The 22,016-nt window shown below is 49.4% G+C and overlaps 1 protein-coding gene across 6 annotated transcripts in view; it reads left to right on the plus strand.

Moving 5' to 3' along the window:
- The first annotated feature begins 634 nt into the window (after window positions 1-634).
- The window catches only part of Stra6l (STRA6-like), a 42,265-nt gene continuing 20,883 nt past the window's right edge, over window positions 635-22,016 (plus strand). Inside the window, exons 1-7 of one of the 6 annotated variants that reach the window (XM_087547984.1) lie at window positions 635-895; window positions 1,210-1,346; window positions 10,200-10,275; window positions 12,888-12,988; window positions 17,962-18,092; window positions 19,265-19,385; window positions 20,435-20,480. In XM_087547984.1, the coding sequence (XP_087404110.1) occupies window positions 1,327-1,346; window positions 10,200-10,275; window positions 12,888-12,988; window positions 17,962-18,092; window positions 19,265-19,385; window positions 20,435-20,480 (495 nt within the window). In that variant the 5' untranslated portion in view covers window positions 635-895; window positions 1,210-1,326. 6 annotated transcript variants of the gene reach the window in all.

Below are 22,016 nucleotides of genomic sequence, written 5' to 3' on the forward strand. Positions count from 1 at the left end.
GGAGACAGACCTGGTTACGAGACTTCTTAATGATGAAGCTGGCTCTCTAGATTTCAAACCACGGCACCCATCATGGTTCCACACATCCAGAAGACACACCTGTATGCCGGGAGATGAATGTGGCCCAAGCCTAGATGGCACTGCAGGAGTGGGTGGGGATGTTTTGGGCAGTGACACCATTGTCTGCAATATCAACGTCCACACCTGTTCCAAGCCTCCTTCCCACCATAGCTGTCTGGGTAGGCTCTAAACTCAGATGCCAATGGATGGGCTCCTAGCATTTAGGACGTGACCATCTTTGGAGACAGGGCTCTTAAGGAAGTCACTAGGCTAACCTGAATTTATTCTTAAAATAGGGGACTTGGGACTTCAGGTGCTGACAAAGTACTCTGTATTCTCAGAAATATTAGAAAGGGTCAGGTGATCTCCGTGACAAGTCAGCCCATGTGTCATTGACTGCTTACAAGTAAGTCAACTTTTTTTTTGTCCTGTGAGCTAGACTGTGAGGGGACAGCATGCAGGGGACAATGTTCTTAACATGGTGACTCAAGGTCTCGTGTCCCCTAGCTCTTATGATTTCCCCTCCTGTGGGAAAGAGGAAGTGGTGGGTTCCCTCAGTCCTTAAGCACACTGTGCAGAAGGTGGGGGCACCCAGCACTTCTGCACTCGTCCCACAAGAATACAGGGTGGCTGGAGTTAGGTCTTAATGGGGAAGAGTTACCAAGTAGCAGTCTTGCTTTCTGCCCAGAGAATGAGGAGCTCAGGGATGGGCAGCTAGCAGGCTCTGTCACACATCTGGGGTTTGATCTCAAACCTGTCTCCCCTCACTTCTCCAAGCAAGAGGCTGGCTGCCAGTGTCCAAGGAGAACCTCTAAGCCAGCCATCCTGGTTTATGGTTTGGAGTCCTAGTTTATTACCTATAATAATTTTTATAGCTACTGAAGGCACACACAGCTTCCAGGCAAAGCCTCTGCAGACAGCTGGAGGGTGGGTGGTCCTGGGACCACAGCTGTGGTGGTGGTGGGGGCTAGGGGGGATGTGAAAGGAATAGCATTGAGGCCAAGGAAGCGGCAAAGAAGAGAGGAGCCTGTGCTTGTGGAATAAGAATCAGAGCAGCCAGAAGTGTTGTGAAACCAGGAAGAGGGCTGCCGCCTGATTTCACTCCCAAGTAAATGTTTGACTGGATGTTTGCCTCATCTCTGAGTCTAGGTCTACAGAGCAAACTGGGGAGAATATGAGCTCATAGGAAGCCATCATAGCTCCTGAGGAACGGAGAAGCCCCGGGACAGCAGCATCTACCTACAGTGGTAGTCCTTCTTCAGCAAGATGCTTGCTGCCAGCGCAAGGTGAGTGGCAGAGGCTGAGCCGAGACAGGTCACTCCTCCCAGCTTTCTTGACGTTGGAGGAGAAAGGCACAGACTGGCTAATCTGCAGGCAGGCAGGCAGGAAAAGGGAGAACTATGGTAGATTTCCTCCGCCTCAGTCAGAGCCGCGGTGAGTGGGCAGAGCCCGGGTCAGGATTCCTGACCGAATCCTGACTCTCGTTCCATGCTATGGCTTCTTCACCTGTTATTCTGGTGTAAAACTCCCTATCCCTCCTCGCTCCTTTTAACTGATTTTTTTATAATTGTCCACATTTATGGAGTGAGTACACTTTGATGTCTTGATAGGTGTATGATACACTGATCCGACCTCAAACATTTATCATTTCTTTGTGATAAGACACAAAGTCCTCTCCCCGGCCCCTCCCAGTTGTGAACTACGTAGCCAATTGTTAATTCCAGTCACCCCACTTTTTCCTCATAACTAAATTTGCGCAGTGGCCAGCCCCTCGCCGGCCTCCTCCTCCCTCCTAGGTTCTGTCCCACCCTGCCCTTGCATGCGTCAGCCTTTTCTGGTCGGCCTAAATGAGTGATGTCATGCAGTATTTGTCTTTCTGTCCCTGGCTCATCTTCCTGTAATGCCCTCTGGGTTCCTCCATGTTGGCTGTCTTTAATTCCGTCTTTATTTGAGGCTAAATAGTATCCAGTCGTATGGATGCTCCACATTTTCTTTGTCTCCTCACCCGCAGTTGGACCTGCTGGTAGACGCCATATTTCGGCTGTTGTGAATAGTAAGCAACTCTCACTTCCTTGGTCTGTGTCTTCACTAGTGGGAATGTTGAGTCGTGAGGGGGTTGCATTTTTAGTTTTTTGAGGACTCTCCATGCCCTCTCCCATGATGGTCAGGCTGATTTACCCCCAGCGCGTGCAACAGTCCTCTCCTCTGCGCCCCCAGCAGTATCGGCCATCTTGCTGAGCATAGCCATTCTGACAGGAGAGGGCGAGCTCACAAACTTGAGAGCATCAGAGGGGAACTGCAATGGGAGGGATGAAGGATCAGAGGAGTCCTGCCCAGATGGTAGGAATTGAGACTCTCTGATCTGAGAATGTGGGGGATCAGGAAGGGAAAACAGGCCCAATGACTTCTGGAGTCCCAGGATCGGGCCAGAATGCTAAGGGACCCCGAGTGGACAGGAGAGAAGGGAGCCATGGAGACAGAGAGGGCATGATGGGAGTCATCTAGTAAAGGAGGATGGGTAGACGGAAGGGCTGAGCATCTCTGGAGGGTGGGGGAAGGGAATGGCATGCTGCAGAGTCCAGGAGAACCTGTTCCTCTCTCTCCAGTGGGCTCTGTGGCCAGGAGAAAGCAGAGAGGCTGGGGTGATAAAAATGCCTGATGCCAGAAATGCTGGAAGATGTGGGTTCTAGAAAGTTCCCTCTGGTTCACACGGAGGATGGGGCAGAAGACTACTGTGTGGTCTCAGTGAAGATGATGCTAGCCTGGGCTGCAAGCATGGACAAGCTGAATGGATTCCACAGGACGGAGAAGACAGTCAGAGTTGCTCGGGATCTGTGATGTGGCCTGTGGAGCCACCGCTCCCGCCATGAGGACTTCAGAGGATGAGATAGTTAGAGGGACAGGCTGGTCTGTGGCTCCATGGGACACCCAGAAAGCTCTCTCCAGGGGGAAGGCGACTGGTGTGGCTGTGCTGAGTCCATTCTGTGCCAGTTCTACTGACCCCTCCATCTTCTTTCGGTCCTATCCCCAAGAGCCTCCCTCAAGCAGTAACCCCTGCTTGGCTGTGGCCTGGCTGATTGGGCCCTTCTCATAGGGAGGCTCAAGCCTGAGCTTAGGTTTTGTTTTGTTTTTCCCAAGCCTAGAACTCGGGGTCTTTTTGCCTCCAAGCACCTTGGCCACAAAACTTCCTCAGAATCTTCACATCCAAGTGTGTAAATATGTTTCCCATTTGGAAAGGTTTAGACATGTTGGACCTTCAGCTCTGTTCCCCAGGGCCACTTTGGGCTTTTCCTCGGCTTCCCTGAAAGACACTGTGGGGCTGTGGAAGGGGCTAGAGGGAAAGGAGCTAGAAGCGTTTCCGAACAACACCCAGCATAAGGTGAAAGGTCCTCTTTGCTGATGCCCCCCATTTGGTGGAAGGGCATGAAGGTAAGCGTCGCTGTGTGGGCAGATGGTAGGGAAGGTCTGGAGAGATAGCTCAGTGGTTAGGAGCACATCCCTCTCTTGCACCGGACCTAGGTTTGGTTCCTAACACCCATGTCTAGTGTCTCACATCTATCTGTAACTCCAGCTCCCAGGGCTCTAAATTCTCTTATGGCCTCCGTGGGCACACCTATGTGTACACACACACACACACACACACACACACACACACACACACACACACAAATTATAAACTATTTTATAACTTTCTTTTCTCCCATTTCCTTTCATCTGTATGGGTGTTTTGCCTACAAGTATGTCTGTGCACCACATCCATGCCCTGTGCCCACGGAGAGAATGTCAGATCCCCTGGAACTAGAGTTACAAATGGGTATGAGCGTCCACATGGATGCTAGGAGTCAAACCTAGATCCTCCCCCAAAGCAGTCAGGGCTCTTAGCCATGAGCCATCTCTCTGATAAAATAAACCTTTAAACAAAATGGTAGGGAGTAGAAACAGATCCCTTTCTTCTTCAGTTGCCCTTTTTAGTTTTTCATGATGGCTGCTCTGAGCTTTTCAGATACACATAAAAAACAGTCACGCATGTTCCCTAAGGAAAGGCAGCAACCAGGAGCTGGCTATGCCCAGCCAGGAAATAGAACAAGTAGAGAGATGGAGGTAAGAAAACAGACGCCTGCAGACAGAGAAGAGAAGGGGCCAGGGAGAAAACAGAATGGAAGCAGAATGTGCGTGTGGAGCCCTGGAATCTCTGTCCTGATTCTTAGGGGTTGTTCCCCAGTGACCAGCTGAGAGCAGAGGGTCTCTGAGCCCCAGGATCCCAGCAACCACAGCAGAACTGGGGTGTCACAGGGCTTTTCTCCTCTGTGGCTTCTTTGATAGAAGAGGCTGGCAGCTCAAGAGGGCAGCTAGGACATCTAAAAAGAGGCGTCCTGCCCTGGGCCACGTTGCTGGGCTGGTTGTGAGGACAGAGAGAGCCACCCTGGCTATTGGTTAACAAAGTGAGGGACTGATCTCCACGACACCTGTATGGCAAGGGGCCCAGGGCAGAGAGGCCTAGACTTTGTAGCCCTGTGACAGTGACTCACTGGGCAGAGGAGGGGAGGGCCCAGAGGGCTGATTCTGGCAGGAAGGGTGCCGGGAGAGTTGGCCAGGTGCTCTGGGGTCTGGGAAGCTGCTCAGCCTCCGAATCCCCTCAACTCTCCAAATATAAAATTAACTAAGTAACTAACAAAGTAAGCTAACAAAGTAACTAACAAAGTAAGCTAAGCAACTAAGTAACTAACTAGGTAATTAACTAACTTTCCTCTTCCTCTCCTTCTCCTCTTTCTCTTTCTCCTCTTCCTTCTCTTCCTCCTGTGTTTCTCTTCAATCATTGAAGACATTCTCACTCTGGAGCCCCGACTAGCATCAAATGCAAAATACAGCTTAGGTTGCTCTCAAATTCCCAGGAATCCCTGCTCTGCCCCTCAGCTCTCTTTGTTCAGAGGTGTAGGCGCCCAGCTGGAGACACTCTGTTTATACTGAGAGCTGACCATAGCAGAGGAAGAACTGAGAATGGGGAGCCCAGAGCTTCGAGGTGAACCTCAAGTTAGAGGCTAGCCCGGGCCGTAGAGTAGATTCTCAATGTCCCCCCCCCCAAAAAAAACCAAAAACCCAAAACCCAACCCCAAACCTAAATCTAAAGCAGCCTTACATGGGCTTGGATTCCTGAGTGGATGGGATTCACAGGGGTAGAGGGTTGAGGAAGGCAGTAGCCATGCTACAGATGAGGCACTCTCCAGTCTTTATTGCTTTTGCCTTTAATGCAAAAGCATTAATTTTATTAATTTTTTTCTTTATTTTTTTCTATATTTAATTTTTGACAATGGCATTTAACAACTGCCCTGCAGTGTTCCTCATTGTGACAGCTGACCCCTAGGAAACAGACTCAAGCCAGCCTTGGGAACACCTGTGTCCAGCTCAACCCTCCAAGACCAGAGTTGGTGGATTCATGGGCGTCCCAGCACCGGGTGTACGCCGAGTCCCGTGCAGACACCCCGCATGCATCTGGTACCTCTTCCATGACTTCCTCTGCACTGGACCAGGGACCATTCTTTTTGCTGCCCATGGAACTACCCTGATCACCACCTCTCTCTGGATGCTAACCTCTAGAAGGAGCCTGTCAACCAGGAACTGATACCCACCCCAGTTCCGGTTCCTTACTTTAAAAAGAGGCTAATGCTACCTAACCTGCAAAAGATTAAATTATGAATTGGGACATGGTTGGGAGGGATGAGAAGGGAAGGGGGAGAGAGGGAGAGGGAAGGAGGGTGATGCAGAGAAACAGAGACAGAGACCCAGAGAGAACAGAGAGTCTGCGTTCTAGTTCACATCTCTAGGAGCTTCTCCGCCGTCCTTGGCTTGTGCTTTCTGGAAGTACATTTCCCAGAAGTGGAATTACTGCCCCCAGAGAGGTTCTTGGCAGAAGATCAAGTGGTGCTCAGTGTCCTCACGCTGTCTGCCGTGGGATCCCGGTAAATGAAGGTTAAGAAGGAACCATCCCCTCTCAGCCCTCGGCACCTCTGGTAGCTCCTTCCAGGGGCTCCCAGTCTAAAATGTCAGGTGACTTCTCCTTTCATTTCAGTACTAGCTGAGCATAAGGGTTTTTATTTTTAGCTTTAAAAAAATCTCAGGTGTCCTGTATCCCAGGCTGCCCTGTGTTCCGAGGACAGCCTTGAATTTCCGACTCTCACGCAGGTGCACCTTACACCTGACTGTCGGCTTTGATCTGAACTGCTCTGCTGACATATACTATCGGCAAATACTTATGGGTGTCACACGACACATCCCCACGCTCAAACCCTGTGTAGAGACCAGAGCTGGGCCACGAGCCATCAGTCGTCTCGAGCACTGCTCGGTTCCTTGCATGGGGAGCAGGCTCAGTCCTCCCTTCTAGCTCCCTGGAAGCACCCAATACGTTACTGCTGAGTGTGACGACCCTTTGTACTTCGGAACACTAGACCTCAGCCCTCTTCTGTGGCTGTATCCCAGGCCTCTCTTCCTCCACTCCCCATCCTTCCTGGCCTCCAGACTTCTGTGAGACTCGGGTTTTTTTAAAAGTGTATTTGCTGTCTGTCTGTCTTATTTCACTCATCCTGATAGGTACAGACTCGTTCCTGTTGTTGCAAATGAAAGGATTTCATCATTTTTTATAACTGAGTAATATTCCATTTTACAAACACATACCACATTTTCTTTATCCATTAGTGGACACCTCAGCTGCTTCCCCATCTTAGCTACTACAAATAGTTCTACAGAAAACACGGGAACAAACGTATTTTCTTTCCTTTGGATGCGCACACCCAGGAATGGTGTTGCTGAGTGTGGCAGTTCCGTGCTTAGTCAGTCAGCTTGTTTATTTTTAGACAGTGCCTCACTATGTAGACCAGGCTGGTCTCTAACTCAGGGAGATCCACCTGCCTCCGCCTCGTAGGTAGAGGACTGTGCCACCATGCCCAGCTCTGTGGGTCTTAGGACCCTCTATCCTGTTTGTCTGGGTGACTATAGTTTTTATTCCCGCCAACACTCTAAGTATTACCGTCTCTCTGCATCCTCACCGGCTCTGTTACTCCCTGCTTTTTGGGTGCCCAGGGAGGCTCCACACTGGCTAACACACCTGTGGCCCACTTATGTCTTCTTTTGAGAAACGAAAGCCTGGGAGCCTCAGGAGGAGAGATGGCTCAGCAGTTAAAAGCACTCTTTCAGAAGACCCAGGTTCAATTCCCAGCGTCCACACGGTGACTTGCAACCAACCTTCAACTCCAGTTCCAGGTGACCTGACACCCTCTCTGGCTTCTGTTGACACCAGGCAGGCACACAGTGTGCACGAACATACACACAGCCAAAGCACCCATCGACATAAAATAAAATAAATCATTTTTAAAAAGAAATGAAACACCAGACCACTTGCCAATTTTGGATTTTAAGTATTTTTAAATCCCCGCCCCCTTCCTTCACTAGCAGCTTGGCTACCAGTCTTCAGACACCGCTAGTCTTATGGCGTATCTACTGACTTCATTTTCTTTCTCTTCCTGGTCATCGTTGAAGTGATTCTTTTCTTTCATGTAACTTTTTACTGTGCTGTAACTTTAACATTTTGCGTTCTGCCACTGCATTGTGACTACGCCCAGCTAGAAGTTCATTTTCACTCATAAGCTGCAGAGGGAGGAGACAAGAGCATGCATTCCCACGTAAACACAGCTTTTATTTCTCCCTGTCCTCCATTTGGATGTCATTCGGTGCTTAGCTTGATCAGCTCAGACCTCCTATTCTATAAAGTTAAGACAACTGATTTCAAGGTATTTCCCTGGCCATTTAGCACGACTGCCTGTTCTTCTGTTCCTCTTGCTTTTAAACCCATCTTCACAGGTTCCTTTTTATTACCCGAGAATTTTTATAGTGGGAAATTTTATTTCCTGAGCATATTTATAATGGAAAATAATTTTCAGTTCTCGTGTTTACACATATGCACTGACTACATTATCAAATGGAATATTACATGTGAAAGCATTTGGTATTTATATATTTAAAATAAATATTTACATATTCAAATCCCCAGGGCTGAGGGATAGCAGTGTTTTGCCAATCCCTTGGCAGTCTGCTTCCTCTGATTTTTCCTTGGAGAGCTCGCCCCCTAGCGTTCACTGCATAGAGGACCGGCGTTCCCTCCTCTAGAGCGAGAGAGTAAATCCAGTATTTACTGAGTCTTTGGTTTCCTCCGGGGAAGTTTTTCCTGCAGTGTCCTGTGTTTTGAATGGTTCCTCGTGTGCTTCTGAGAGTACCATGAGTGTGTGAAGTCTGTGCCATAAGCCTGGCTGTAACTGATGCCAAGGGCTGGTGGCTCCAGGCTCCCTCAAAGGGGCTACTCCTGATCTGGCCATTGCTAGATGGTCAGGATTGAAGTAGCATAACAGGGCTAAGCTGTCCTGTCTTTGCCTTTGCTGTTCTCTTTGTAAGCCCCATGTTAGCACTCTGGGCTCTGTTTCCAGATGTACTCTGCTCTTGTTCATTGGATTTGTGTGCGTGTGTGTGTGTGTGTGTGTGTGTGTGTGTGTGTGTGTGTGTGTTTGTGTGTGTAGGTCAGAGGACGACTTGCAGGAGTTCCTTCTCTTCTTTCACCATGTGGACCTTGGGGTTTGAACTCAGGTTGTCAGGCTTGGCAGCAAGCCACTTTACCAGCTGAGCATCTCGTTGGCCCTGCTCTTGCTTCTTGAGTGGGTGTGCGGCTTGCTGTATAAGGTCCCACTGTCTATGGTCCGGCTGGCTGTGGTCTTCTCTCTTTGACCTCTCAGCTCTGACAATTCACTTTTTGCTCTCATATATGGCTTCTTCCTTCCCCGCCTCCCTGGTGTCTTTCTTCCCTCCCTTCCTACCATGTAAGGTTTTGTATGGAATGGAAAGACTGACGTTTTGCTGTTTTATTTTGTTTTTAAGATTTATTTCTTTTATTTTATGTATGTGGATCCACTGTAGCTGTCTTCCGACACACCCGAAGAGGGCATCGGATCCCATTACAGATGGTTGCGAACCACCAAGCAGTTGAATTGAGCTTAGGGCCTCTGGAAGAACAGTCAGTGCTCTTAACCACTGAGCCGTCTCTCCAGTCCACTCTTATGTTCTTAAGAGCCGAAGTGTAACTGCACTTTTGTCTTACTTCTCACCACTTGAGCCCCACCCCATGATATTTTCTGGATATTTCAGATCTGTGGTAAGGCACAAGCATGGGCTGCTAGGATTTTAAGGAATTCCAGGGGATGTATATGTGTCTCTCTGGTCTCCCCTGAGGGCTGCTCTCCCCTGAGGTCTCCGAAGGAACAGGAGTCACTGGTGAAACGAAGTTGAGGAGATGCTGGCTGGGTATACCGGAGTCAAGGATGGCAAGAGCGAAGATCTGAGAAGTGATAGAGGGGGCCATGGTGGTGCCCTGGAGTCAGGGCAGAAGGAACAAGGTGTGATGGTGCCTAGGAAAGAGGGGATCACTTGTTAGAAACCCTGCATTTCTGACTTGAAATCCCACCAGCTTCGTCCTGAGAACATCTGCAGTGTGTAGTCTAATGGCTCCCCCTCTTGCTCCCCCTGCTTCCCTTTGCTCCCCCTGCTCCCCCTGCTCCCCCTTGCTCCCCTGCTTTCCTCTGCTCTCCTGCTCCCCCTGCTCCCCTTGCTTCCCCTGCTTCCTCAGGCCCCAGCACTTCACTGATGTCTGACCTTGGCTGTTAAAACCTAGGTCTACAGGCTGACTTCCTGGGAGTTAATGACGCTTCAGTCTCACTCTTCTCTCTGCACAGGGCCCTTCTGGGGCTCTGGGAAGATGGGAAGGACTCTAGTTAAGGGTTTTCATGGTCATCAGTTTTCCTTAGAACATGAAAAAGTCAGGCATTTCTGTAGTGTTCTGTAAAAAACACTCCCCACGAGCCCCAAATCTACCCACAACTGTGCCATCCAGATATGGATGGCAAATCTTAAGAGCCAACTCCAGGGATGCTGGAGACCATCAGAGCAGTCCATTTAGGAAGATAGTGAGTGAGCAGGCTAGGGCTTGGGAATGCAAGTAAGGAAGCTCAGAGGGTCCAAACTCCTGAGAGAAATACTCCAGACTGGAGTCAATGCTGTCCTGTGACTACTGATGTGGCTGATGTGACTTTGTGGCTGTTTTTCAGGACCAGGCAGCTAAATGTCACCTGTGACAACTTAGTGGACGGGGAGGTCTTCCTCCATTACTCTCTCATTCCATCAGTAAGTAAAGGTAGTGGAGCCCAGGAGAGGGGGCACTGAGCCAGGAGCAGTGATGGGGAGGGCCAGGGAGGGAGGGAGGAAGGGAGGGAGGGGTGGGTACTTGGTGTGCTCTATCACACAGCTTTTGGGCAGGCCTACATCACACAGGAGAGAGCCAATGGTTCTCCTTTCAGAACCTTTACTCAGTTTCTTAAGGTGTGCATCCAAGCACATGCAAAAGAAAGCATTTTGGGTTCTAGAGCCAGTGATACGGAACTTTTGACAGAGTGAGAGGGGGGTTTTCTTTTCCTTCCTTCCTTCCTTCCTTCCTTCCTTCTTTTTTCTTCTTTTCTCTTTCTTCCTTCCTTCCTTCCGTTCTCTCTCTCTCTCTCTCTCTCTCTCTCTCTCTCTCTCTCTTTCTTTTTTTTTTGTGTATGTGTACAGGTATGCGTGAACATGTCTGTTCATGCATGTGGAGCCCAGAGGCAATCCTGGGTCTTGCTTTTCAGGTGCAACTCAACTTTGATTTTTGTTTTTCACTTTTAAATTAATGAGTATGTTTATGGATGTTTTGTCTGCATGCGTGTCTGTTTACCACATGCATGTCCGTATCCTTGAATGCCATTGAACTGGGATTACAGATGGTTGTGAGACACCATGTGGGAACTGAGGATTGAACCTCGGTCCTCTGGAAGCAAGCAGTGCTTTCAACAATGCTCTTAACAACTGAGCCATCTCTCTAGCCCTCACTCTGTTTTTTGAGACAGTCTCTCACTGGGACCTGATGCTTGGTGATTAAACAAGGTTGGGACAGCTCCATCTGTCTGTCTCTATCTCTCCAGCACTGGGACTATAGGTGAATGCTACCGCATCTGTTTGCTGGTTTGTTTAAATGTGGATGCTGGGAATCGAACTCAGATCCTTAAGCAAATGCTTTTCTAACTAAGCGATCTATTCAGCCCCCAGGAAGGAGCTTTCTAAAGAGGTAAGTGCAGAGCTAAGGTCATCTTGGAAGATGTAGTGAAGAACATTACAGACACAGAGGAGAGCATGTGCTAAGGCTCTGTGGAGGGTGAGGGAAACGCAAAGTGGAGAAACTGAAACCTAGAGCACAGACCTGAGAACTGGGGAAGTCTAGAAGGTGGTGGTGGAGTGGGGAGGGGAGAGGGATGCTGGGCAGGAAGAAGCCCTGTGGGAGGATCTGTAAAGGCAGAGTGGAGGGCAGCTTCTGAGATTCCCTGGCAGGAAGCCTGATGGAAGCTGCCACCTATGAGTTGAGGAGAATGAGGAGAACCAGGCCTGGTACTGTAGGCCTGTGATGCTGGCCGTGTGGGAAGACTGAGTCGGGAAGGGTGAAAGCTCAGGCTAGTCTGGGCTACAGAGTGAGTTCAGAACTCTTCTGAACTCTAATGAGACGTTAGACCTTATCTTAGAATACAGAGTTAGAAAGAGGACTAGGCCTGTAGCTCAGTGGTAAAGCACGTGACGAGAATGTGCAGTACCCTAGAGGTCAGTAATCCCCGGGAAGGGGGAGAAAGGGGTTTCAGGTTGGGGTGGATGAGGGAACAGAGCAGCAGGAAAATCATGAGTTTCACGTGAAACATGTTGACTTTGAGAAGTTTTCAACAGAAATGCGTTGGGTAACTAACAGATCTGGAGCTACTGGGTGAGCTGGGTCCGGGCTGGAGGCAAACGCTTGTAAGTGTTTTGTGTCATGAAGAGTTTTCTCTAGGGAGGAGGCCAGGACAAGGAAAGGTAGGGCTTGGACGGAGCTGCAGGAACTCTCTATCCCAAAGCTGGGGGAGGGGGAGAGAGAGAGAGAGAGAGAGAGAGAGAGAGAGAGAGAGAGAGAGAGGAAGAAGAAGAAGAAGAAGAAGAAGAAGAAGAAGAAGAAGAAGAAGAAGAAGAAGAAGAAGAAGAAGGAAAGAAAGAAAGAAAGAAAGAAAGAAAGAAAGAAAGAAAGAAAGAAAGAAAAGAAGGAAGGAAGGAAGGAAGGAAGGAAGGAAGGAAGGAAGGAAGGAAGGAAGAAAGGGCTCTAGAGAAGAATGGGGGAAACAAGAACACAGAGTGGACCAAGCCCAGGGAAGAGGGTGTAAGGAGAAGGTGCAGTCACTGCTGGAGAACTGCCAGCAGATCACACTGGAGTTGGCATGGCCTTTGGCGACAGGTAGGATGACTGTTGGTGATGTCATAGCCCCTGCAATGCAATGACAGGGTCTGAAGGGCCAGCAGAGATAAGGAAAGAGGGAGAGAGGGAAAGAGAGCACATACAGACAATTCTCAAGAAATTTCTAGCAAAATTAGGATACAGATTTTTCATCCAGAACATGACCAAATCTGCAGAAACAAAAGGGAAGAAAGATTTGAAATTCAACAGCCATAACTGCCTTCCAAAAGACAGAAACCAAGGTCCAGGGAGGATGTGTGTGTGTGGAAATTGGACTCAAACTTCTATCTGTGCAGGGCCACACAGAGGAAGGGCCAGAACAGAGCCTTCTGGTAGCTCCAAAGTCATGGAGTCCCAGGTGTCACAGATGCAAGTTCTCTGCTTGCCCACACATTCTTTTCTGTGGGGACACCGAGGCCACCCTGAGGGTGACTAGGTCCTCAGACACACTGTTCTCCCCTTACAGCTCTTCATCATTTTGGTCTTATCTTTCTTCCAAAGACGAGAGCATCGTAGACAAAGTGATGACACCTCCTACCTCCTGGGGAACCGCTTTGGAATCATCATGTAAGTTGACTCAACATCATTTCCTGAAGCTTGGTGTACCCTGTGTTGGGCCCAACACAAAGTGCAAGGCCAGGTAGCTCCAAGGATCCCATCTTTTCCCACTGTACCCATTCCCTAAACAATACTCTGAGTGGCCACTGCTACCACCTGCACCCAGGGCTGCCTAGACAGGAAGAAACTTCTCCAGGAGACCTAGGCAACCATGGAAAGAGCTCTCTCTGAAAGTTATTCCCTCCTTGCTATGAGACATGAGACAGAGGCAACTTAAGGGTGCAAAGGCTTATTTTGGCTCACAGTTTAGGGGAGTACGGTCCATCACAATGATGAAGGTGTAGTGGCTGGAACAGTTTAGTTTGTGGCAGCAGCAGTGTGTGGCAGAGGGTCTCACATGGTAGCCAGATCAGCGAGCAGAGGACAGGTAGGAAGCAACACTGGGTTATAACCTTCAAAGGCCCAGTCTTACTACCCTGCTTCTGCCATCTAAAACCTTCTCTGAGGGTCCATAACCTTCCGAACCACACCAATGGTTGGGGACCGATTCTTCAAACACACAGACAGTAGGAAACATTTTACATCCAACCCATAATGCCTTCCCACTGAGGGGACTGTGGCCGCCTCAGGAAACAAGAGGCAAAAGGCTTCCAGTGACCAAAAGCAGCCACCCTTTCGGTTGGAATGGCATCATGAAGCATGTGTGAGATCCTGCTCAGCTTCCAGAGTCTTCCTAGTTATGCCATTCTGCATCATGGCACCCCTTAGCACATTTTTTCTTGAGTTCTGTCTCATGACTCCATCATCATCTTCATCATCGTCACCACCATCACCACCATCACCACCATGCAGTTAGCATTTATTGCACTGCTGTTGTCCCAGGTCCTGGGTCATGCTCTTTGCTTACATTAGTTCCATCAACTCTTCCCAAAGTATAGCGGAAGTTGGTAAAGGGATGAGAAAACTCAGGTTCAGAGAAGCTAAATGATTTGCCTGAGACCACACAGCTAAGGTGACCCAAGCTTTCCCTGAGGCGAGCTTGATACGCTCTCATATCCTCCCATAGGGCTCTCTCATATCCTCTCAGAGTTCTCATAGGGCTCACACAGTGAGCATCCCAAGACCAAAGCCTTGGGAAAAGCCAGGATGCCAGGGCTGAAGCTAAGGGTAAGCTGGAAGGCAAGAAAAGTCCAATCACAATACCCAAGGATGCCGGATGGAGTACCAGCTCTGAGAAGCGGCTGGTTTTTTTCCCCCCGGATACCTCTCAGAGAGAGCCCCTCCCACTCCAGCAGCTGTAAACTGCTGAGCAAGGCAAAGGGCTGAGATGGGCTGTGTTAGTTCCCTCTTTCTGTTGCTGTGACCAAATACCTGACAAGAGGCAACAGGAGGGAGGGAGGGAGGGAGGGAGGAAGGGAGGGAGGGAGGGAAGGAGGGAGAGAGGGAAGGAGGGAGAGAGGGAGGAAGGGAGGGAGGGAAGGAGGGAGGGAGGTAGGTTTTATCTTGGCCCATAGTTTAAGAAGCAATACAATCTGTCATGGCAGAGGAAGCATGGCAACAGGAGCAGGGGACTGATGGTCACATTGTATCTGCAGTCATGAAGCAGAGAGAGGTAGAAGCTTGTTCTCCTTTCCGTTCAACCAGAATCCCCATCTCTGGGATGGTATTATCTACATTCAGGACTGGTGGGCTGGACCTTTCTGGAAATATCTTCATGGATATACCTAGAGGCATGTTCCCATGGTATTCCTAATGTCATCAAACTGACATTCACATTGTGAATCTGTCACCTTGATTGGATAAAGATCTGTTGACCCCCCCACACACACACACATACACTGCGCATGTGGCATAAAAGGAATGGGACAGAACTTCTGAGGACCTCCTGGACTTACATTGTCAGGACTCCTCTGACTCACTCCTGTCACACTCTCTAGTTCTCTTAGTCATTCTGGCCTTGTTCTCACTGACTAATACTCCCTGCTATGGTTAGAGAAATGGGCTCACGTGTTTGAACGTCTGGTCCCCACTTGGCACTGTTTGGGAAGGTGATGGAACCTTTCAGGGGAAGAGCCTTGCAGGAGGAAGTATGTAGAGGCTGGCTTTGAAGGTGTATGTCTGGGCTCTGTTTCCTATTCTCTCTCCCTCTTCCCCTCCCTCTTCCTCTGCTTCTTGTGCACAGATGACATGTGATCAGAAAATGAGGCCAGCTTTTTGCTCCTGATGCTATGCCTTCCCCACCGCAGTGGTCTGACCCTTCTAGAACTAAATAAAACTCTCCCTTCCTGGTTTGCCTTTTGTTAAGGTATTTTATCACAGCAACAGAAAATAACCAACACACCCCCTCGTGTGTGTGTGTGTGCACGCCCTGCTTTGCTTATCATAAGTGCGGCTTTCTCCAGCTTTATTTGCGGCCCACAAAGAAGCAAAGCAGGGGGCTTCTATTTCTGTTTTGAGCATGGGGAAACTGAGTCTCACACACACTTTAAGTACCAAGGTTGGGTCTTGATGGGATTCAAACAATATGTGTCTCAGGAAACCTGAACTGATCTTGAGTTCTGTCCAAGGTCCTGTAGGCCCCGCCAAGCAGAGTTTATAGTTTCCTAAGCAGGTGGTGACATGGAGGGCAGGGTACTGAAACAAGAATGAGAACTTGATGCTGAGGGGAACAGTTGAGACAGCCTTCTGGCTGAGCTCACAGGGAGGTAGAAGGGCTCATCGGGACCGATTTGTAGTGACTACTCCCACCAGAGTGCACTGTGTTTTTCTCTCCTTGTGGCAGTTTCCTGTTACTTACCCTAGCCTCAAATTCACTAGGCAGCCAAGGATGACCTTGAACTCCTGATTTCCCTGCCTCTGCCTTCCAAGCCCTAGGATTACAGGTGTGCCTCCATATTCCTAGCTCCAAGTTCTGACTAAGGCCTAATCCAAATGGACCTTCTGGTTGGAGAGCCCTTCCCACATTTGCATACTCTGAACTAGGTGAAACTCTTTTGCTTAGGAGAAACAATATCTACCCACAGTAAACCACAGGAAACAAAAAGAAGGAAAATTTAAAGTGGAAGTTATAAAGTACTCACAGTAACCCACTGATTTCCTAAGAAAGGAGAGGAGTCTCCCGGGAGACTATGTTTGTCTCTTTCTGCCCCTCACTCAGTGGGGCGACTCTGAGCCATTGTGTGCCTTGATCCTTTTGGCCATGTGACTTAGGCTCTTGCTGCCCCATGACTCTGGCTTTTCTGTAGCATCCACTCTGATACTGACTTGGAGTGACTGTTACAGTTAACTGGCTCACAGCCTCAGGGTCATAATGAAAAAAAGACAAGACCAGACACTGGCCCGGTGCATCCAAGCCACAGCTGTCAGCCATGGCCAGGAAAGCACAGTCATGTAAGGGAGTAAAAATGTCACCCTGTTCTCATAGGGCTTTTCAGTTGGACTTGAGCATTAAATTGAGGGCTGCAGTGATGGCTGTCATTAAAGGTTAGACTCACAACCAAAATGTCAAGAGAATTGACAGAAGAAAAACTGGCAGGATAAAAACATAAATTTATTTAATGTGACTTTTATAGGCACAGGGGCCCCATAAGGACATGAAAATTCAAAGACGCAGTTAAAGTTGAACACACACACACACACACACACACACACACACACACACACACACACACACAAAGACAAACACACCACTCTTACCTGAGTGCAAATGCCCTCAGAGTCTAGAGATGTTAGCTCTCCCTGGTCTTAGAGTTAACAGAGTTGTGGACTGACCCATGGCTCCAACTGCATATGTAGAAGAGGATGGCCCTGTTGGTTACCAATGGAAGGGGAAGCCCTTGGGCCTGCCAAGGTTGGACCCCCAGTGTAAGGGAATGTGGGGGGAGCAGTAGCAGGGGGATGAATGGGGAGAGGAACACCCTTATAGAAGAAGGGAAGGGGGAGGGGATAGGGGGCTTATGGACAGGAAACCGGGAAGGGGAATAACATTTGAAATGTAAATAAAGAAATATTCAATAAAAAAGAAAAACATGCATGTACAGAGACATAGATGAAAAAGCCTAATAAAAATAAGTTAGTAGTGACTATTGCTACATAGAAAACAAAACAAAACAAAACAAAACAAAAAACCAGACACTTGTGAGTCCCCTGACATGGGTGCTAGAAATCAAACTCAGGTTTTCCACAAGGGAGGTATACACTTTTAACTGCTCTCCGGCTCCCCACTCTCTGCCTTTTCCCCCTAAACTTTTTCTTTTTAACCTTCATTTTTTTATTTTATATGTATGGGTGTACTTCCTGCACGTATGTCTGCAAACCACGTGCATGCAGTGCCCATAGAGGCTTGAACAGGGCTTTGCATAATCTAGGTCTGGGGTTATAGATGGTTAAAGCCATCACGTAGGTGTTGGAAACCAACCAGGGTCCTCTAGAAGAGAAACCAGTGCTCTTAGGCACTGGGTCATTTCTCCAGCCCCATATTGTCTTTTAACTGTCATTTCCCCGAGTGTCTTTAATTATAAATGCTCCATATGCCTCGAAGTGACATATTTTGAGGTGAAGTAGTTCTGACTTCTGCAGTTATATGGTAATAACTTAGCCAATGATATCCAGACCTTCCTTGGAGAAATATCAGAGGGAAAAGCCTTAATAGACTATGTCCAGGTCCCTGCTGGTCTCCCTACACCTGTATGACATACATTCCTCGTTTGGTCTTCAAGTCATACTGCCTGTATCTCATAAAGGCTTGTTCCATTACCCTGGGTGTCATGGCTCCTAGCATCCTTACTGTGTTCCTGCTAGACTTGGAGGCCGTCTATGGGAAGGACTACATCTTCCTCACTTTAGAGCTCGGAATCTGTGCATAGCTCCAGACTGAGGTTGCAGTGAGCAGCTCACTCTCCCAGAATCCTTCACTCTCCGCAGGCGGGATGGCTACACTTGAGGCGACCTAGAGACTCATACACCATTTCTGTTGTCTACAGGCCTCTGGACTTCGTGGGGACTTTTAGTAACCGATGGTCCTATGGAGTTGCCTTTGGGGCCACAGCCAATAAGGTCATGTTCTTGTTCTCAGAAGGCTACCAGCCCCTGAAGGTTCCACAGTGGGCCCAAGGTACCAGGGCTGCCTCACATATCCTGGGAATGTCACATGGACATGCTTGCCCTCAGAGGCCTTGGGGGTAGCCTGGAGGGGTAAAACACTGTGAGCAACCACATTCTTGTTAGCCTGTTACTTGCCCAAGGTCAATGCTTAGTAACTCACGGACACCACAGCCTGCCTGGGAGCTTCCCTGCAGTTAGACTCAGAGGTGCTTTAGACAGACGAAACACAGGCACCAGAAGTGGAGTCTTCCTCACTCTCCTCAGCCAGTCCCCCGAGCCTGCTGTCTTCTGACAGCAGCACTTTCTGGGGCTCCTTGAGGAATGACCCTTGCTTCTTTGTCCATTGGCTGGGGACCTCTCTCCTCAGGCTCCATGTTCACATAAAGGAGCTACTCTGATAGAAAGGTTTGTACAGTTCCAGAACCAGCTCTCCACTGTACAAACTCCTCATAGTGCACTGCTGGGGCAAAGTCAACACCTCCAGGAAGGCTGCTCCATTCTTTGCCTCCCCGAGATGGAGTGTCACTGGCTTCCTTGCCCGGGTCCCTGTGGCAGGAAGAATGTGTCTCTGTTACTGTTTATTTCAGACCATTGTCCTGCCCGCTGTACTGTCAATATTCAAAGTGAGGACCCTAACCATTTCTGCCATGCATTGCCTAGCATAGGAGCAGCTCGATGCTGACACAAAGTGAAGGTCAGCTTGGATGGCTGAGCCTTTCTTATGTGCTGTCATCACGTCTCAGAGCTAGCTAGTGGTGGGACCAATGTGACCAATAGAGAGTTCTTTATAGTTGCATTGCTGGAGCAATATGGCCACTGCCTTGCTTAGTGTACTCTCCAGTACATGTAACATGCCTGTGTGGGCCTCTGTGAAGCATTTGGATGCCTTCCTCTCAGCCATTTTGGTTTGCTGACTGGTCTGTCTGTGCCTGCCACACTGTGAGCTCCTCAGGTATAAAGTCCTTACCTTCAAGGTTAGTTGTCACTTGTCACAAGAAGGGGAGCAGGGATGGTTAACGAAGGACATTGCTGCATTCCTCTGCCATGGCCTAGAGCTCTTCCAGTCAGCTCTTTGGGTCCTGAGGCCCTGGCTTGAGCTCAGAACAGAGCACCACAGCTCTCCTGGTCACCTCTGAGTAGAGAGCAGAGGAGCCCACAGCATCTTGGCCTTGTGTCTTGCAGCCTTTGTGCTTCTCATCGGAGGCATGGAAGTCGGTCTCTCCTACTTCCCCTTCTTTGCCTGCCTGTCCTCAGAGTTCCAGCTGGTCAGCTCCATCTTGGGCTTCGGGTACTCCCTGACCTGGTAAGATGACTCTGCTTGCCTTTTTCTGGCCATACTGGCCATGAATGAACTCTAGGCAGCAGAATAGAGGTGGGATCCTTGTGGAGAGTAGCAAGGTCCAGAGTGGACAGAGGTGACTTGCTCAATGTCCCATTGTGGCTTCTTCTCCGGGTTATTTCTGAGGCTTCCAAATGTCTGTCCAGGAGGCCATGTGCCTCCTCCTGAGAGGGTGCCCATGGTTAGAATACTCCTAGAAGCCAGGAGCTAAGGAAAATTCACTTCTGGAAACTGACAAGGGTCCCCAGAGAGGAGGTAGGAGAGCCCCATGTCTATGGCTTCTCCTAGAGAAAGTTGTCACGTCTCTGCTTGGCATTCAGGGTCATTCTGGCCTGGCCTCTTCCTCCTCCTCCGTGCCTAGGCGTGTCCAGAATGGTTCCCTACATTCCATTATCTCTCCATTTACTCAGTCAACAGCCATTCTTTAGGATCCTCATGGACTCTGGTCCCTGGGCCTCTATGTCCTTGTGCAGGGCAGCTTCCCTCCACCTGGGAGAGTGCTTGACCCGTGCAGAATGGGTTCAGCACTGCACACTTATGCAGAGCTGGCACCAGGGATCACCTGCCAACTGAGTGACCTGCCTTGGAACAGTTCCACTCATGAGTCCCTGAGGTCCAGTCCTGGCTCCCTCTCCCCCATCCACCTACCTACCCACTCCTACATTCAGCAAGAGCTCCAGTCACAGTCAGGAGACCTTGCCCTGGCTCTGTGTGTCTCTAAGTGGCTTGGACAAATCACTTGCTAACCCTGGACTTCTTCCTCCTTGAATGCTAGAGGGAGAGAGGAGGGGTATCTGCATATTCCTCCCTTGTCCATAGGGACTCTGAGATGTGCCCCAAGCAGGGCAGACCCAGGAAATGTAGTGTTCAGCTAGGCACAAGGAGGGACCACATCAGGAAGGGACAGATACAGTCCTTCCGGGGGGTGGCAAGCAGCATCTGGGCCGTGTTCTCCAGGATGCTCTGGGCTACGTTGAGACAGGGGCCAACTGTGCCCTGCTTCTGTCCTGCAGGTTTGTGGTTACTGTTCTTCAGATCTTACAGTGTCCCCATGGGCAGGTAAGTCCTCACTGACCTTGCTCAGGATGTTCAGTCCCCACCTCAGGGCCACTAGGCTCTGTGAGCTCAGAGGAGCCTTCTCTAGGCTTCAGTTTCCCCACTGGTGGGGGAGGGGAGCGGGCATTGCTCACCACGCTTCTGTTTGTGTAGCATCTTTTGTTCACTGCGCTTGGTCATCAAACCCCCTTTTCAGGTGAGGAAACTATGCCAACTTTGCCAAGTAAATCCCAGGAATGAGCAGGACTGGAAGCTGAGGCCTGGAGGTTGTCAAGGCTCCTTTCTACCCACTCCAGTTAGCCCTGGCTTCTCTTGCTGTAAAATGGGATCATTAGATAGGCGAAGCCTTTCCAGGAGTGACCATTGCCCTTCTCAGAGTTATTGAAAGTTGCAGGCTTGGTCTCCAAACCCAGAGAGGAGCAAAATGAGAGGATATTGTTAGCCAGGTCCATGCCGTCCTGTAAAAGCTCCATTTGGTTGAGCCATGACAATTTCAGGGGCTGTGATCAATGAACGTACTTCTCTAGAATCTTGCTTCCAGGACCCGAGTAATGGATTCTCTTTAACAGTGAACACTCTTTAACCGGCCACCCCGAGCAATGGCCAGCTTGGGGACAAAGCCAGAAGTTTTTCAACCTCCTTCCCCGCCCCACACCTTCTGCCATTAATTGCCCCAGCTTGTAGGCAGCAGCGGGTCCTGATGCTTATGGAGCCCCCCCACCTCAGTGGGTTTCCCCAAGAACAGGCCTGCACTGTTGGTTGCTTGTTCCTTGTCTGTCCTTCCTTCTCACCATCTTTCAGGAGTCACAATGCACTTAGGGGAGGGGTCCCAGGAAGGTTTGGGGGAGTTGGGAGGTCAACTTGGCCCAGAATTTGGGCCTTACCAACCCTTCCCAGACATGGGGGGAAACATGAAAATGCTGGTCATGGTCAAGGTGAGCCAGAAACTGTGGCACCTCCATCCCAGGGCCTATCATGTACCCTTTCGTCACAGCATCAAGCCGTGATTCCCCTGGGGGCCCCCAGAATGTAATAAAACATGAAACCAGCCAGCACGTTGTGAAAGCCGAGTCCCACTAGCATTGATCTGAAATCAGTAAAAAGGAATTTAAAAAAAATTAAAAACAAAGGAAAACTGTGAACACCGCTTTGAGAAGCCTGTTAAAATTTCTACAACCCAACTCCCAACATTGTGGCATGATAGGTCCTTTCTCTCTCCTCCCTTTTGTCTCCTCCCACCTCCTTTATTCCTCCCCCTTCCTTCCTTCCTTCCCTCCCTCCCCTTTCTGTCCTTCTATTTCTTCCTTTCCCCACCCCCACCTCCTCCTTCCATTTATCTACCCACCAGTCTCTCACATTTCCCCCAAAGGGGCATTCACTTTCTTGGTTAGATTAAAACAAATAAAACCAAAAAGCTGTTTTCGCAAAATAAAAAGGCTCAAAATTTTCCATCCAGGGTTGCTGGACTCCAAATCCGTTTTTCCTTCTGACCATGTGGTGGGAGCAGGAATTGGCTGATCATGTAGGGTGGGGGAACAG

The sequence above is a fragment of the Rattus norvegicus genome, chromosome 5 (genome assembly GCF_021556685.1).
Source record: "Rattus norvegicus strain SHRSP/BbbUtx chromosome 5, alternate assembly SHRSP_T2T, whole genome shotgun sequence".
NCBI classification, from domain to species: Eukaryota; Metazoa; Chordata; class Mammalia; order Rodentia; family Muridae; genus Rattus; species Rattus norvegicus.